Raw genomic sequence first — 18,908 nt, 5'->3', positions numbered from 1 at the left:
CTGTTTCCATGGGAAAGAGTAACAGAGAAGGGAAAAGGGAGCGTTGTTTCAAAAATATCCATGGATACCTATACTGGCCAAAGCAAATACGTAAGTGGCTACTAAATAATAATAATAATAAAACACCACGACAGAACAATCGTACAACGGAACGGATTTTAAACTACACAATGTTACTGTGCATTCATGCAAATTGATGCAAAAATCACAAACGCTCTCCAGTCTTAGATCCGATTTCGTATTGGGTGCTAATTATCTTTATGTACGTATATGGAAGATAAAGAGATTCATTGATATGATTCATTTTACTTCGAGTTTCTTTCACTTTTGGCTAATTGCGATGATGAGGATGAATGGTGATAACATGAAATAGGTGAAGGGACAAACACATACGGATAGGTCAGCACACAAGTCTCATAGAGGATTATACTGGCAGTGGCACCAGGCGCCAGGGCCCCGTTAGCTTGCAGGATTAGAGTTACCGGGGTGTACCAAGTGGAGGATAAAGAGACACGTGGCAGCTTGAGATTCCTACTTAAAAACACCAAGAATATTTTACCGGATTCATGAATGTAAGTATTAACGTCGCCAAGGAGGGAACACAGCGTGTCCGTGAGACTCAAACATTTTGAAATTTTAGGCTATTTATTTTTCATTTCACGTCATATTGTTGTGATTCCAACAGAAGCAGAATCAGAAACTCAAAAAGTTTACGTGGTAGTGTTGTAGTTCGCGCTAGACCTAGAAGCACTGTGCAGCCATAACAATAAATTGTTCCTAAAATGGCGATTCCAAACGAGCGTGCACAGATTGTGTGGTAGTATGTAGAAACAAAATCCATTACTCCAGTGCGACGAAACTTTCGTGTGTAAAATAAGGACCCTCCGACATTCAAGACTATAAAGAAGTGGTGTGATCAGTTTTTGAAATTGTAGCGTGAAAACATGGACGAGGGCTGCTGTTAAAGACAGCAGGTTAGGCATTCCTCGTGCCACCAAAGGCGTGCAAGTGCACTTAACTGAATTTTGTGAGTTACACTGAAAACTTTGTGAGTTACATTATCATTTTCATGTATAGTGGTACACAAATTTTCCTTTCCACTATATTTGTTTAAAATTTTGGAGTCTCATGGTGGACACCCTGTATTTTTCTGAAATTGATTTGTAAGAAAGGGAGAGTTGAAGACGTGAACGTAACTTGATGCAACAGTCTACGAAACTGACTTGGGATGATGAAACACCTGAAAATGAAAACCTGTCTTCAACAAACTCTATGGGGGAGCCACAAGGTTGCAGTGGCTTACAAGTGGGGATCATTAACCCGCAAACTGTACACACAGATGGCGCAGGAGAAAGGAGGGGAGGGGCAAAATTGTGGATGGAGGTGGGGATGTGTTACTAGAGAAACGATAGAACATTAATTACAAGCACCATTTATAAAGGGGAAAGAGAAGTTACATAAAATGCAAGTGGTTGTAACAAGTAATGGGTAAAACCAATGTTATGATGTCATGGCGAGATACAACTAATACAACCAGGTTCCCAAAACAAACTAAGGAACAATTTTATAGTATCAAAACATACAAGAAGGAGGTCCCATTAATCCGATCTTCGTGGCGGAGTAGTTAGCACATCTCGCTTCAAAGCCAGGGGTCTAAGTTCGAATCTCGGCTTGGAGGGCACGGATGTTCTTTGAGTAAGTGTCCCTTCATCAATTTCATTATATCATCACTCTTCCTCCAAAAAAGTGGTAGAAAAGCGAAGTGAAATAAACCAAATCAAGCAATCCTCTTATTGATCAGAGAACGAGTGCATTAATGCAGCAATCGCGCTAAGTTTCGACAGGGAATGGCGAAACTAATGCTCAAATTGCAAAACATTCATCAATCTTACAAAAAAATACGACCAGATTTGTTAGTTGCACTACCCATACAGCAAGAAACCGAAAAAGAAATGGAGAAAATGTGCTAAATCTACCAAAATGAAATTTAAAAATGTACTTATTCGAAGTATAGTGCAAATTCGGAAGCATGAAATCTGATCCTAGTGATCTGTACAATCTGAGACAAGGATAATGCTGTGTAAATTGTCCATAGCCGTTTTCGATCTGTTCTGCACACTATAGGTAACAAGTTGAACCCGGTACAAATCCCGCCAAGCCGTGCTCAGCGTGATGTTGTCCCAAACTGTGCTTTGTGCAAGCATGATGACCAACTGAGGGCAAGCAAATAATATCGGTAAGCTATTATTAGCTTACCGATAGCACGTGCTACTACAGCACCCCCTGTCAGTGGATGGAAGAACTCACGTGATCGCTGGGAGTTGATGAGTGAATACAAGAGACCATCTAGTGGCGGGAACTGTATCAAAATAAATCTTCTGAGGCATAAAGCAGAGATTGCACTATGCTCACAGGTGTTTTGGTGAACGAACGTGATGGCTATTTTGTCCACTTTTATCCTTGGCGTCGGCTGTACAAGGTCAGGGTTACGAAAGTGGCAGCCAGATACATAACGTAAATTAATAACGAAAAATGAACACTACAAAGTACATGCACTTACTCGTGTAATTACAAAATATACAATAAAAGTGATGTTGCTTTGTCTCTTACACTTGTTGCATGGAGAATTCAAAAAATAATGAAGTACAATTTCGTAAAATTACTTCTAGAGTTAAAGGATGTACAGGAAGGATATTGCGACGGGGAACATGGAATAGTATCAATGAATAATTAAAGAAAATACGTGCAAATATCAAAATACGATCAAAGTAGAGAATTATCAGCATGGAGTCTTAACTGGACAGTATTTCTATTTTAGCTTGTACATATTCTGACACTAGAATAGGTTAAAGGTAAACTAAATGATGTCGAATAAATACTAAATGCAAATTAAAAGCTCTACACTAGTCTTTCTAATCAGACGTCAACCCTTCGGTGGAAGGTGTGTAAAGAAAACAATAAGAGTAAGTGTCCTTTCCAAACCAGCCCCTGTATATATATTACTCTTGAAACATTTCAGCAGTTCAAGAAATGATGGTAATATATTCAAGTTATTCTCGGGAAGATACAGTCCTCAAGACAAACACAGCTTGGAAGTTTAATTATTTAATGTGGCAACAAATTAAAAACAACTTCCCTTGGCGAAGTAATTACGAATTTGGAATTCCAGACGCTTCCATTAAGTACAGATTTGAAAATCATCTTGAATTGTTGCACAGTTACGACAGCGCCCTCAAGCGAGAAGGCAGGAAAGATAGAAGAGGATCCCGCTGAAATATTAATGCACCTCGCTTAACTACAGCTCAAGCCGTATTCATAAACGGTTATATGAGCTCTTAAACACCACTTCTACACTGAAAATTTTAACAACCACCAGCCTAAATTTTCTGTGAAGTTTCAGCATCACTCTATGCCAGCACACGCTGCCAACAAATCTGAAGCACGCTTCACCTATCTATGATCAAGAGGACAAAAATATGTACTAAAAAAAAAATTAAAACTTCACATTCAATAGGAACTATTATTTCCTTTCCGTCTACAAATTTCTCTCAAAAATTGAAGTCATGTTTGACTCTCAATTCGTTGTATGAGAACCAATGCAGTTTTAAGTTTTGTTTAAATAATCTCCTCTGAAGATTTCAATTTGGAGGCAGATCGATATATCTCCACTTTTAATCCCTAGCAGTAACGTGAAGTCACGTAACTCCAATATACCCATTGTTTTTAAGCCAACATATTTTCCTAAGAATACATAATTTCCTCTCCCCTGTAAATTCGATAAATTAAAGTTACATCTCTCGGGTTCTCTCTCACTGTTATTGGTAATAGTAATACAATTTCTACATCAAAAATTAGAAAGATTTGATGAAGGGACACTCATGAAGGATTCGAACCCGAGGAACCCTGATGTCGTAGCGCGCTGTGCTCTCGAGCTCTTTAACTCCTTTAACAGTAAAGTTTTCGAAAATCTTATTATTTTTTTCCATTCTTGGACTTGCTTTAGAAATTCGGCGGGAAAATACATTAAATTAATTTTAAAAATTCCGAATGTAATGTCTAAAGTTAAGAGAGACAGATAGATATGTCCGGACACGAAAACACACCGCCTCACAGTAATTCTATAATTCCCACGAATACTCCCCTAGAAATATTTTTCAAACATTCAAATTAACATAAGAAATATGATCATATTATACTTAAATGTATGTTCTTTGCAAAGCATGGTCATGGGTGCGCAAGTAACAGGATTTAAGGGTCCGAAAGCAAAAGGTGTAGCGAGACAAAGTGTTCAGAATGCTAAGCAAGCAGAAATTCCTGGCACGACCCACTACCAACCAACAATGGGAGCTATGCGTCACCACTGACGAGGCGACATTCTTCCGCCATGGCAGTTCTCGACTTCAGAAGCTGCGAAATGATGAAAGGTTACCGAGAGATCAATGGACTGGAAGGGAGCAACCCCCGAGGGAAGGAGACCGTCCACGTGGTAGAAGATATTTCTCCCACAGGTTTGCTGCACAATTACACATCGGCAGAGGCGCCCAAGAGAGGAGGAAGATTTTTTTTACTGTGCGGCGAGCATTACTTCCAGTGAGTAAAGAGGTTCGTCTCATTCTAGTCTCGATTTAAAGACACGTCTTGGTCTCGAAAGCTGAGTCCCAGTCTCGGGGGTTGCAAGGGGCGACCTTGTGGTAAGGCACCCAAAAGGCAACCTCACTTCGACGTAGTACACCCCGGTAGCTGCTTCTTGCAGGAAAACGAGGCATTGGCGTCTGGACCCACGGCCAGGAGGATAATCGTTTGTAGGGTTGTGTTGACCTGTGCTTGTCCTTGCGTGTGCCCAGTGGCCCTTTATAGACTCTGCTTTCAAACTGGGAAAGATTTTAGTCCTCAGAGACAGTATAGTTTTAATTCTTATTTAGTAATGATTGAATGAATTAGTTTTAAAAATTAAGAAAGAAAGTTTTTAAAAGAGATATTTTATTTTTTTGTTAGAGGTCTGTCCTGAATTTTGTTTTAGTTTATTTATTTATTGAGAAAATTCCAGATACAACACAGGTTGTTATTTAAACTGAAATTGTCAACAATGAAAAAGCAAAAAAAGAAAATAATAATAATAACAACAACACTGGTCTACAAATTTTCATGAACTTTCTGCTTACGTATATTTTTCAGTTTTATTTTCATAATTTCGACCCGCTGAACACGAATATGACATTAGTTTTGCTGTAATGTCAGTTTTTCGGATAATATGGGTCGTTTATTATTTCTTATTGAAAGTGCAACGTGTAGCCTATATGTCATATGTATTATGTAGAAAAACATAAAATTACAAACACAGTACAGTCAGTACCCAGTAAATTAATATAATGAACAGTATAACAATGAAAAATAGCTAAAGCAATACAATGAAATGAACAGAATACAATAATATTACTCATCAGTCCCTTCCTTTAGTTCATCTTATGTGACAACATGCTCAAGAGTGAATATTTGTTGTTCGTTGTCTTTTTTGGGAAACACTCTCTTCCCCTTCGTCACGAACTAATCCCCAAATGTAATCATCCATCATGGCACAGTCCCATCTTCCCTGGTATCTGCCTTCCATGAATTGAATGTCCTTTTGAAAGTGTTCGTCGTGTTCTTCGCTTATCTCTCCCAAATTCTGCCAAAGAAATCAAGATGCGAATGAAACATGTGTAATTTTACAGATATTCTACAGCCCAGTGCTCTATATTTATCAATTAGTGTCTTAACCTGATCGAAAAGAGCTTCACTTCTGTTATGGACAAGAAATCCCTTCACCAAGTTGTAGAAGGCCTTCGAAGCATTTCTTTCAAGCTCGGTCATATTTTGTTTAAGTTCGTTACTATTTAGCATGAAACAAATCTGTGGTCCTGTAAAAATGCCACTCACAATTTTTGCCTCTGGCAGATTAGGATTTTTTTATGTACTGTAGAGCAGCTGACTCACTATCCAATGCTGTCACAAATTGTTTTGCCAACCTCCGTTTAATGTGTAGCGTTGGTAGGAGAATTTCCTCTGTGGGCACTTGAGCTGCGCTTATCACATTGTGTTTTCCTGGAATTAGCTCTGTTCTTTCAGGCCACACAGTTTGCTCGTACTGTCCCAGAGACAGAGAAAACAAGAATACTTACTATATCCACTTTGTAACCCAAGAAGAAAACCAATTATTTTGAAATCACCACATAGGCTATGTTCCACTGGTGTTATAATCACATTGGATTTTCTCCAACATCAACTTCACACTTCAGTAACTTTCCTTCAAGTGGATGGAGTACGCGACTGGAATTGGTTCGTACTGAAAGCCAATTGCACTAAACACGAAAACACCTGGTGTGTCTTTCTGAATTTTGTTATTCTACAGGAAGGAAGTAGCAAGTTCCATTCCTTCAGCCGTGAAGCTAAAAGATCAGACTTGTTTTTTGGTAAATTCAGGTCTCGAATAAGGTCATCTAGCACTTTCTGGTTCAGTAAATGAGGTTTCTTGGTATCCTCATCATCAGTAACATGGTCACCAGAACTTTTCAAATCACTACCTTCTTCCGCAAACGTGGTTTGGATTGGAGGCGATGGTATAGGAAGATCTTCACTGTTAGGATGAGGTGTTCGGGAGGCTGGTATGTCAAGGTACTGTAGCTGACGCCTGTTCTTCCCTCTCTTGAAATGTGGCAGGTCGATCATGCAAAAGTAACAATCATCATGATGATTTGTAGGTTCCCTCCACACTCGCAGAATCGCAAATGGCATGCCTTTCCTGCTACCACGTAACCAATGTTCCATCGTCGACCTGCAGTTACCACCCGTAACATGTGGAGCTCATGGTTTGTCCAGATCACCAACAGCCATTCCAAAGTACTCTTTATAGGCTTCACAAAATTTTGTCCCTGGTACAATGACATGTTTAACTTCCTTGGGCCCAATATAGTATCCACATACATAACAGAACGAGACTGCATGTAATTTGCACTTCCGACCCGCTGACATGCTGTTCCATAACAAAGCAAATGAACTTAACGCAGATTAACACACACCCAGACTGAAGTAGTAGACATGGTGGCGAAGAAACAACCTTGAAACAGACAACGACAAGGCCAAAGTAGGAATTCAGGTGAGCGCTTGTACTCTTCAAAATTACTACGCACGATAAAAACACACACAAAAAATAGATAAACCACACAGACGGGGTAGACATGAAGGGGGAGTTTCGAACATTTACAGGTTAAAATCAACAGAAACTGTGCTTCCATCTAGCGACTGTAAGAGTAAATACACCCATATTGCTGTGGCATAGCCAGCAGTGCGAGAGAACAAAACATGCTAATATCTTTCAAAATGTTGATATTTCGACAAAATCGTTGCCGGATTCGTGTTTAGTGGGTCGAAATCTATAAGAATTCATCACAAAACAATAAGCAAAATCTTGTTGACCAGTGTAATAGTAATTAAAAAATAACAAAATAACACAAAAATTAATAGTAAAATTAACAAAAAATAAGTAAAAGATGGAACTATATGATATTATAGGTACAAACTTGGAGGAAAATACATGGAAACTTAATGGAAGGTCATGATATTGTCTGGAAGTCTGTAAAAGAGATTCTTTTAAAAAATAAATTCTAGTCTAGGATTTTTTTAAACATAAGGTTGTGTTTCGTTTTTGTACTCGAAAGTGAAATTCCTTAAGGAGTGTGTTGCAACGAATTTTGCCATTGACAATTTTGTATAAATAATTGAAATCATTCTGTTAAGGGGCCTATCCCCTAGGAATTTCCACTTAGAGCACTGCGTACGTATAAAGCAACATGTAGGCCTACAGTATGTATATGTTGTACACAAACTTTCGCAGCGTATAGAGCTTATTACGGATCACGTGAGACTCGAAAATGTAACCTCTCGTACCAGAGGAGCTTCAGGTGCCACTTCGCGTTGCTCGGACTGGGCTGTTTTCTCAAGAGCGTGCATCGTGTCGCCTCGGTCTGCTGGTAGCACACGCCCAGTGAATGATCTTCAGGCTGGATGGAGTCCGTGTTACTTGGAGCTTCGTTATGAAACCGCAGTGCCGTTTCAGAGTGAAAGCTCCCTTAGGAAAAAAAACCACTTGAGAAAGTTTTCCTGTTTGGTGCTTCGATGCGTCGCTACGAATCCTCGAAAAATCGCTATCTTATCCTGAATATATGCAACCACGTTTCACAGTTGTCTCCAACGGATCAACTTTGGAATTACCATGAAGAAAATAGGTGATATACTTATAAATACTCCGCATGGTATGTGAAAATAGGTGATATACTTCTACGTAAATACTCCGGATGGTATGTCCTAAGTCGTGTAGAGATTTTCATATCATACATTAAGCCTATATTTTACTCTCATACGAAACCATCATGTGTCTCGTTCTCGGTCCTACCTCGATAAGTATCGAAGGCTGGGTCTCAGTGTTATCTCGATTTTTGGTTTGATGTTTTAAGTCCACTTAATGCACAGTAAGGCTAATCGGGACTGGACCTACAGTTTAAAGTGGGATCCGAACCACTTGTGCCTCCACCGGGTATCGAACCCGGGACCCCTTGATTACAAGGCAATGACGCTACCACTGCGCCATGGGGAGGCCCTTATCTCGATTTTTAAAAGGACATTTCAGTCGCGGCACTATCCCCAGTCATGATTTTCACCAAGACTACATATTGTGTGTGCGCATAATGTAAGAGCCAGCCTGTAAGTTACCTTGGATACAAGAGATATATCGATCTCTTACCTCGTGAAACTTTCAATACGCAAATGAGAGCTGCATTTCGATAACAATGGACTTCCTAAAATTATTTTCAGTAAATTAATTGCCACTTAATTAGAGACAGTGAATTTGAGAAGTATCTGTAATTAGTTCTCCGTAGTGGAATTATGAGACTCTTTTCTCCTAGGTCAAAATACAATGATAATGTAAAAGGCACTGCAATAAGCTAAAGGTGTTTATCGGCACTTAAAAAAAACGCGTTGTGATGGTGGAACACACTTAATCGAATTTATACAATCAAATCATGTTTACTGAGAAACTCGAGGTATCTCTACGATTGTACAGTAAAAAATAAATTGCCGTTATTAGGGGGTTATTGAAGATTACGTTGAAATTCCTGCAAGTTGCACCATAACCTGAAAAAGCAAGGTGTTTGCTAGTCGACCACTGATGAGTTAAAGAACAACATCCATATGGAAATTACAATGGGGCCTCCCCCATGGTGCAGTGGTAGCGTCGCCGCCTTGTAATCAAGTGGTCCTGGGTTCTATTCCCGGTGGAGGCACACAGTGGTTCGGATTCCACTTTAAACTGTAGGTCCAGTCCCGATTAGCCTTACTGTGCATAAAGTGGACTTAAAACACCAAATCAATCATATGGAAATCACCAACATCCCTTCCAACATGTTGGAACATTCGTGGCTGATCTCCGACATAGGATGTTTGGATGTGAACGTCGTCAAGGTGTTCTACAGGACATGAAACTGAATGCCCTGTTTCGCAAATGGCGAAGTGTCAGGTTGAAATGCTTTCGTTTATAATGTTTATCTAATTAAAACGGTAATCTTATTTCTTGCATTTCAAAACGGTAGTTTTATTGAAACACCCTTAACTCTTTCTCTTTAAGATATCTGGTTCTGATTGAAGTGTTAACATAAAAACAGTTACGGTAAAAGAACTAAAATATAAATAATAAAATATCTGCAGATGTTTATTCAATTTCGGCCTTTGAACACCATCTTATATCATTTACGTGTTTTTCATTTTGCTTTTTAGTAGATTTTACGACCAATAAATAACCCGTACAGAGATGATTAACGAGAGGGTTTCCAAAATGAGCGAAAGTCGAAGTCAAAGTTTGCTTAAATCCACGGATCGGCTAATCGAGACTGAATCTAGAGTAAAAAGTGGGATCCGAATCACTATGTACAGTCACCGGCAATAAAAGTGAGACACCTTGATCCTGAAATACTCACTTTCCTAAAAGATGTTACTCTACGGCGGTTACATAACTTGCCATTCAAAATTTGGTATAAACATTCGCCGCAGAGATGGGCAACACACATAACGCAGGGAAGTAGACATTGCAGCATCTAGGTGTCCGCTTTTTCTTTTTTTGCTGCGACTGTACTTCAGCGAACCGAACCTTTGATTACGAGACGACAGCGTTACCACTAGGCCATCGGGAATGCAGGCTAATAGCTTTAAAATAAAGAAATGGATAAGGATGAAGTATCAAGACGAAATCAATACAGTAACATTGATTGAGTTGGTGTTTTAAGTCCACTTTATGCACAGTAAGGCTAACTGGGACTGGACCTACGCTTTAATGTGGGATCCGAACCACTATGTGCCTCCACCGGGTATTGAACCCGGGACCCCTTGATTACAAAGCGACGACGTCAATACAGTAACATTAATGAAACGAAGCGTAGGAAGAAACACCTACGGAAGTTTATTTCATACAGTAAAACGGTCATATTTTATAATACAAAATTAAGTTTAAATTGAAATGAATAAGAGGTAAAGAGAAAAAAAAAACAATTCTTGAAATCCAGGTGCCATTCTTATACGCCCGTACCACCCTATCTGTACTGTACGTTGCTATTTACATAGCGTCCCCTCGCTTCTACCTCTATCAAAGTTAAAATCATTCGCGTGTTGAATATTTCCAGATGTCAGACATTCCCCTTTCTCTTGCATTTAATTACTATTACATTTCTTTCAGAAATATATCCAACCGCACATTTCCTTCAACTGAACATTATACAATCTAATGAAACATAACGAACGACTTCCTTTAACGAGATCTAAGCAAACTTGAAAGAATATTGGAGTTCTGAGAATTGTTTACTCAAAACGTTTTCCAAAGATGTTGAATCAACAATTCTTGACGTGTCTTTCAAGCACGTGTATTGTAATAGCATTCTACGTATACGACGAGAGAAAATTGTAACGCGTTGGCACGAATTCTGACAAGATTTTTTAAAAAAGTAGAAAAAAAACGAAAATTTGGCATACCGCTTTTCAATTAGTTCTCGCTCTACCTGGTCTGTATATTATCAAATTGAGAAAACGACTCTACAGAGTTCGATATGTCACTTCTTACGGAAATTCAATAATACATTCGATCTGCGGTTCTAAAACTTTTAGACTAGTCTACTATTGATTGATTGATTGATTGAATTAAAAGTTTTGGGTGCGTCGGCTTTTAAGGCCAATTTGCACCCTTCTATAATACTAAAACAAAATTGATACTTTCGTCGTAACACCAAGTAATATTACGGAATTCTGAATGGTAAAATTTAAAATAGCATGATTATATTGCCCAAAACTGTACTTAGATTACATTCTCTTATTGAAATTAAAATAAGAAATAAATATAATTACGTATTGAACCCCAATTTTTGTCTGCAAAAAAATGTATGAAGTAGATTTACAATCAAAACGTTTCTAAACACACATATATCCAGCACACAATGCTTACAAAAGAAACCATTTTCTTCCTTATACTGCATGCATTTGATCCGCTCAATTGAAGCAACTTTCCACACTAATAGATTTAAGTCTGGGAAGAAAATGTTCGGAATCCATATATGACGACGCGAATGTACACTCCTGTTCAGATAAAATGTCATACCTCAACTACGCAACCGTATAAAGAGTGTCACTCTATGTGAACAGGAGTGTACAATGCTGTAAAATCAACTTCAATCAGGACGCAACATTAACCGTGCCTTTACAATCATAATTTTCGCATCAACAAGCCATCCAACTTCCTACCCGAACACAGGTAAAACAAAAACGTTATGCAAAATACAAACCTTGTTCCTAGAGTAACTGGCATCGCGTTGCTTCCACTTGAATGTGTATAAATCTTTACTAAGGCAAATTCCCTGGAAGTGCGAATAACTGTGACGTATTGCGAGAAATGTCGCCATTTTTCACTTTAAGCGTGACAGACAAAGAAAGAAAAAGACATAAAGACTAATAATATCTCCTTTCTTACCTTCCTCGCCTCCTTCTTCTCCGGGTTTTCTTTCAGAATCCGTGCCTCTCCGACTACCAGGTTGTCTAAAAAGAAAAACAACTGCATTAGAAAAAAGCTTCATGGATAAGCAACACTTTCTCGAGGGGACTAGCTGCACAAATACAACATATACTGAAAAAAACATCTGAATACCAAAAAAGAGAAACAAATGCTTTCTTTTGGTAGTAAACCCGCTGAAACGTGCCAACATGACCAACAAGACATTGTTTTCTCCTGCGGATTCATGGCAGATGGCGGCAAATGGTACTCCGAGAGATCTCCAAAGCTGAAGCCACTCTCACTTGTTGTAATGTCAGATCGTTACAATACCGTTCCACCTGGATGCTGAGAAGCGGAAAGAGGAAGGAAGACACGTCCTAACAACGATTTTCACAACATCTGACACATAAATTAACTCAATCGAAAACTAAGTTTGACAAGCAATAAGTAACGTAACGATCTACGTTTGGCATGGTGTATTTTTTAACATTGGAATTGTTAAGTACGCTTTCACACCTAATTTTAATTGTAGAGTGTTATTTATTAAATACTTTACATAATTATTTCTTGAAGCATGAAAATATTTCCCAACGTATCGTTTTATGTAAATAATATTTAACATTTTATACAATTTTTGTGTTAGCCCATATTTACATAAAAAACAACTGTTCTTGGATTGATAGGAAAGTTTGTTTCTGTATTAAATTGGCATGTTTATGGTATTTTTAACACTAGTTTCAGTTAAGCATTTTGCTATTTTGCTCCACATTTATTAAGGTATTTCTGCCAGAAAATAATTGCAAATGGATATTTTCCTCTAAAAGCAGAGTGTTGTATGTAACGTTAATATTCACCATATAAAAATATGTATTCAAGGTTCCTGCAAGAATATTTTAATCGATAACACTGAAATAAATATAATACAAAAACAGTTTAATGTTTTAAAACGAGGAAGCTGAAGAATGCAACAAAAGTGAAATGCAATGTTTTGTATATAAGTGTATTATTCTCGACTAAGGAAGAATAGAAATAATTATATTTGATGATAAAATTAAATAACACACATAAATATAAATATACGTATGTAAATCATAAACATTTGAAGCTGGCTCGGTGGATCAGGCGTTAAGTTGTCAACTTTCGGTTTCGTCCCCAAAGTTCCCGGGTTCGAGTCCCGGCATGGACATGGGTGTTCTTTGTGGCCAATATCAGCGATGCTAAATAACAAAAAAAATTAATTAAAAAATACAACAAACAATTCATTACGTCATTATTTCCTGCAGTGACGATAATGATGAAACAAGAGGAGAAAGTTATGATGCGTGAGCATTCACGCTTCAGCAACATGCAATTAAATGTGCGCTGAATTCAACACCCGCCGAGCCATTGCCAGATGTTGCGCGTGCTTGTTTGCGCGCAAATGCGAACTCGTACACCACCAACACAGCCAGTGCATGTGTGCTTTGGCGTAACTAAATTGCACCTTATATAGCGCGAGAGATTTTGAGAGCAGTAGCTGCATTGGGACTGGGCATTGGGGAAATGTAATATATTGATCACCGTTGGACTGCCATGGGATGTTCAACCAGTTTTCCCGAGATTTAACTGCTCCCGAACACGCTTCGACAACCTTTCGAGTGATATTTGTGTGTTGGCGTAATGTACCACTGCGTGTAGTAAACCCCGTGGACAGACATTCGATATCTTAAAATGGGGATTAAACAGAATTGTCCATTAGATCTTGTGTTAACTCTACAGCACGTTCTTCCTGCGGATCACGCACAAATCACACACTAACAAAAAGTTGAGCAGACTTCAAATATTATTTTTATTTGGGGAAATGATGGCGCGATTTGTTATAAGCAATATACGCTTTGTTTATATTCGGATTACAACGTTGGGTAATTTGTTGCTGTTGTTTATGTTAATATTGAATCCATCATTACTGGAGTTACGCCGAGAGGTATACATTACATGAAACAGAAACTTTAAATTTACGCGTTTCAGCAAAAAATTTTTGTTTGTGAGACAAGGCCATTTAGAGTTTTTCAATGGATTTTTCATTACATTTTATAAATTACTTTAGCAACAATACTTTTCCACTAAAAATAGATAAAATATCGATACTCAACAATAACTGCAGCTCAAATCTGAATCAAAGATTCATCGTCAACTTGGTGTGGCGCCCTCTAACTTCTGGGGTGTAAGGGGTGACCTTCTGGTAAGGAACCAAAAGTCAACCTCACTTCCAGGTACTACAGCCCGGTAACTGCTTCTTGCACGCCAAAGGGGCTCTGGCGTCTGGACCTATGGGCAGTTAAATCCTCTGTATGGCTGTGTGTTGTCCTGTTTGTCCTTGCGTGTGCTGAGTGCCCCTTCACAGGCTCAGCTTTTAACCTAGGTAAGGAGATTTTAGTCCACACAGATACTATGGTTTTATTTCTTGTTTATTAGTGAATTAATGAATTACTTCTAAAGATTAAAAAAGATTTCAAGAGACATTTTATTTTCTTGTTAGGGATTTGTCCTCAATTTTGTTGCGGGTTTTAACCTCGTATTACTTTAGCAAAATATGTGCTAAAGTGCTCATAATATAAAAATCAATCAAGCAAGCCTTCTAACTTCTGGACGAAGTAGGTCCAAGAATGTTGTTTGTAGCACTAGAGGTTAAGATCCAAAAGTGTCCAGAGTATGGCAAAAATGGCCTCAAAGATGGGTTATGCCTGTGCGTGCCACTGGCCATTTCGCTGTGCGCGAGAGGCGTCTGGAAGAGAAGCAGCATAATCATGGAAGATAGGCAACCCGCAACTCGAAACGCCATTTTCCTTCTCTTTCGGCGGTTTTTGGCCTCCTGCTTCGTTCCTTTTGATGAACGGTACCAGATGACTTTCCTTATTCATTGGGAGGGTAAGGGGGTGTCACAAAATACTCGATATGGCGAAACTAGGGCCCCGAAGGCCACGTCTACGTGACTCAAAACCCTCCAAATCGTCAATTTTGTTTTGCTATTTTTGGTTTGCGTCAACAGAAGATATTATCTGAGCGCTTTTTTTTTATCTGCCTTGATGGAAAGGAAAAAAATTAAGACCCCTTTCGTTTCGAAATTGTTATCCTTTGTTCATATTTCTATGCTCTCTGTGTATGATAATAGTGAAATTGTATTGCATGTGTGTGTTAGTAAATCAACTTGTAATTCAGCTACGGTATTCAGGTGGGAATTATTGCAAGTGTATGTTAAGTATGTAACAATATATGCAACATATAACCTTAAACACATTAGTTGATGTTATATTTACAAATATGTTTGTATACTCTACCACTTATAGGTTCTTTCCGCATCACACCCACGTCAAAAATAAATACCGTACCGGTAATTTATCCATTACCGAAAACAGGAGCGGGGGATGAGGGGTACATCCCTCCCCCGGAAAACGAATACTAAAAACATACATTATGTTCATTGTTCCTTATTACGTGCAAAGTAAAATAAATGTTATTTTCTTTTCGAATAGATCAAAATAAAGCATTGCCGTCCATGAGAAAGTGTTGCTTGCCCCACCATGGAAAGTGTTCTTTGTAGCTCTAGGGAAAAAGATTTGATTACTCCCCGTCGAAAAAAGTCTGTGTCAGAAGGTGTGGTGCGACGGCAGAAGAGCTATGTATTTAATAATAAAGATCATCTCAACTGACTCAAAGCAATGTTAAGTAGCGACTCACGTTACGCATCGGGTGTAAAAAAGAAAAACATTAAACGTTCTTTATTTACATAAAGAGCATCGCACATCTGTGTTATTCGAAATTTTGCGATTTGCACTTACAGTATGACTTTCCATCACAATAGAAAATAGCTCGGGATTAATGTTGCATTCTCAAAATTATCATATTATACATACAGTCTTCGCGGATATATTCTGATCCTAACTGTACTTAGGAACATAAAATTACTATAAACTGAAATGATGTGCAGGAACAACATGCAATGCAAGGTCAGATGTCCGCGAGTTTTGGATGAGAGGAAAGGGTAACAGAATCAACAAAGTTTTGTACAAGTTGCACAACATCCGAAAGTTATTGTAATATTAAATTTTGAAAATGTGAAAGTAACTTGTCAGCCAAGGTTTTTAATATCTGTTTAACGGACAAAGCTTTCTTTCTCTTTTTTTTTTACATATATAATGTACTAAACGTTTATTCAAAGTTTTGCAAACAAGATTGTCTTTCAGATATGTCATGCATGGTTTCCTAAATGCTGCAAAGGAGAAGTTGTTATGTGATATTCTTACCTACGAAAGGGGGAGAAAACCCTCAGACACACAGTGTGGAAGAAATGAAAGGGAGCAAGGTCTTTTGAGATCAGAAGTTACACAGGGGGAGGAGATCAGAAGTTACAGAGGGGGAGGGAGGGAGGAGGATATATATATATATATAACGATCCCAAGTCTCAAAAGATCAAAGGCTTGATGGGAAGCAAAATAAAACACAAAACCAATTGCAATCTTCAGAAATGTTTAACTTGCAGGTAAGTTACCAAAGTAGAAGAAAAAATACGAAAGTAAAAGAAGTTCTCATCATCGGTTATCCAATGCGTACAATATATGGGTTCTAGTTGTGACCACAACTTTATTTGTTTCCCTTCTGTTCAACTAGAATTAAATACGATTCGTCTTAAAGAGATGTTAATACTGGACTCACCCGCCAGCCTGCAATTTCCACGGTCCAACGGACATCTTTACTCCGTTGAATAAAAATCATTATAAAATCGGTTTCATAATGTGAATTAACAATGATAATGGATTTTAAAAACAGATGCAAAGAGCTTTAAAACAATACCAATATTGTGTTTGTAGGACCACCCAATATTAAGAAAAAGTTTGTTTCGCTAAATTGATAATAACGGTTCTTTGGGAAATTTTAAAAAACTGAAAATTAAGAATTGGGTTTAAAACCTTTCTGGCTGCACTGTGTTTGAATTTCATCACGATCGGACCAGCAGATTTCTATTTATAGAATTTCAAAGAGAGAGAGATCGTTTGAAAAAAAAAAAGACACGATTTTTTCTTCTGAAGACGATAAAAATAGAAGGCGTACTCGAAAAAAAATTATTAGCATAGATTACCGCAGAATTGAATTAGCTAAATTTTCATGCAACTCGTTTTTATGTAAGCTCTACTGGTTAATTTTTAATTGGAGTCCAAACTCGAGTATCTATAATTTTTACTCCGACAGTAAACCTGTACGAGAGATAATAACGGCGAGAAAAAGGTGAAACTAACTATTTCCTTTCGTTTCCCACTGTCGCTGTTTCATAAGGTTTCAGATAATCTGCGACAGACAAGGCATATTCTATCCAGTGGTGTTAGATATTAAAATTTATCTATGTTATGCTTGCTCAGTTATAAGAATCGATACATGTTCATGTCCTGACAAAAAGAGAAGACATTGTTTTTACCTATTCCTGACAAAAAGAGAGACAATCTTTTACCTATCTTCAAATTCACAAATGTTCTATCAATTATTGAGAAACGTTAGAACTACGCAAAGTTATGCAAGAATGGCACTAGGCTATAAGGAAAAATCACCTCTATCAAAGGTTATGGCAAAATTCGAAAAAGATTTCAAACTGAGAATAAGTTGGTTCAGATTCTCAATGCACACCTTCCCAAGTTAGATAAATTCATTTTCTTTTAGCACAGTGTCATCAATATTTAATTTATACTTTCTGAAGTAATGAATTCAAATCCAAATTAAGTGCGCGTGTAAACCATACGTGCATTAAAAGACAAAAAGCTTTTAAAAGTAATGAACAAAAGTGATTGCCATTTTACAAACTGCCAATATCATATGACAGCATTTGAGAACTTTTCACGCGGATTCCACGTGTATAAATGTATAAAAGGGATCTGAAATCCGTACTCTGGTACAAAGAAACAGAAACCAGCACACTTCAGTTTAAAAAGAGTTTCACTCCCCAGGACTTAATCCGGCCGGAATACAATCGGATTAACAGCGATTAGCAGTAAGGGTGAACTTGTCCACAATCCTGAATGTTCTAATGAGAAAGCAGGAGGACTTGCCTCAACAAAAAATGCAATTTAGAACTTCAGCGGCTGGGAAGACTTGGCTTTATGGTATCAATTATTCCACACGGAGGTGAAGGATATAAGTTACAAATATGATATTCAACACAAATGTCCCATTTTCGATAGCTCGTTCCATTCATTACTGTAATTTCGATAGCATGTTCCATTCATTAATGTATTACATTTATTACAATAATGTAGTCCTACAGAACTTAAAGTGTCTGTAACCAGCACATTTCTTTCACTATCGAGTTCGATTTAATGCAGATTGAAAAGACACATAGAATGCCCCACTGCAGTAGAACTAAGATGTTCCCAAGAGAGAAAATTCGATGGTATGGCCACCTCTGTGGTCGAGCACGTTCAGAAGTCGCCTCACGTTCCGCTATCGAGCACAGTTCTGGGCATATAAACATGTCCTCTCATCAATTTCGTCTAATTATAATTAGATCAACATTCATCCTGTTCGTCACGATAAACAAAAAGTGAAAGAAAACGGCGCAAAGAAAGAAAATGCTATAAATCGGTGGTTCGGATCCTAGTCGTTAGTTGTTATTCAAGTTTGTTGTAAGTCCACACTTCGACGAATCAGTTTTAAAGCAGGAGCCGAAGCACTACGTGCCTCTCCAAGGTATTGAACCGGGACACCCTGATTACCAGGCAAGGACATTACCACTACACCATCACGTAAGCTAGCAAATCGCAGTCGTGATTTGCCTGGACTCGAAACAAACTGGGGTATAAGAGGTGACCTTCGCTGAAATCAC

General features: G+C 38.1%; 1 protein-coding gene across 7 annotated transcripts in view; it reads right to left on the bottom strand.

Annotated features, from left to right (window-relative positions):
- The window catches only part of LOC145994656 (uncharacterized), a 314,233-nt gene that overhangs the window by 142,418 nt on the left and 152,907 nt on the right, over window positions 1–18,908 (bottom strand). For all 7 annotated transcript variants that reach the window (XM_083130764.1, XM_083130767.1, XM_083130768.1 and 4 more), the window contains exon 5: window positions 12,041–12,105. In XM_083130764.1, the coding sequence (XP_082986890.1) occupies window positions 12,041–12,105 (65 nt within the window). The remainder of the gene's footprint in view (window positions 1–12,040; window positions 12,106–18,908) is intronic.

The sequence above is a fragment of the Lepisma saccharinum genome, chromosome 11, assembly GCF_977018435.1.
Source record: "Lepisma saccharinum chromosome 11, izLepSacc3.1, whole genome shotgun sequence".
NCBI lineage: Eukaryota > Metazoa > Arthropoda > Insecta > Zygentoma > Lepismatidae > Lepisma > Lepisma saccharinum.
Note: the sequence above shows the minus strand (reverse complement) of the source record. Positions and strands in the feature narration are given on the sequence as shown.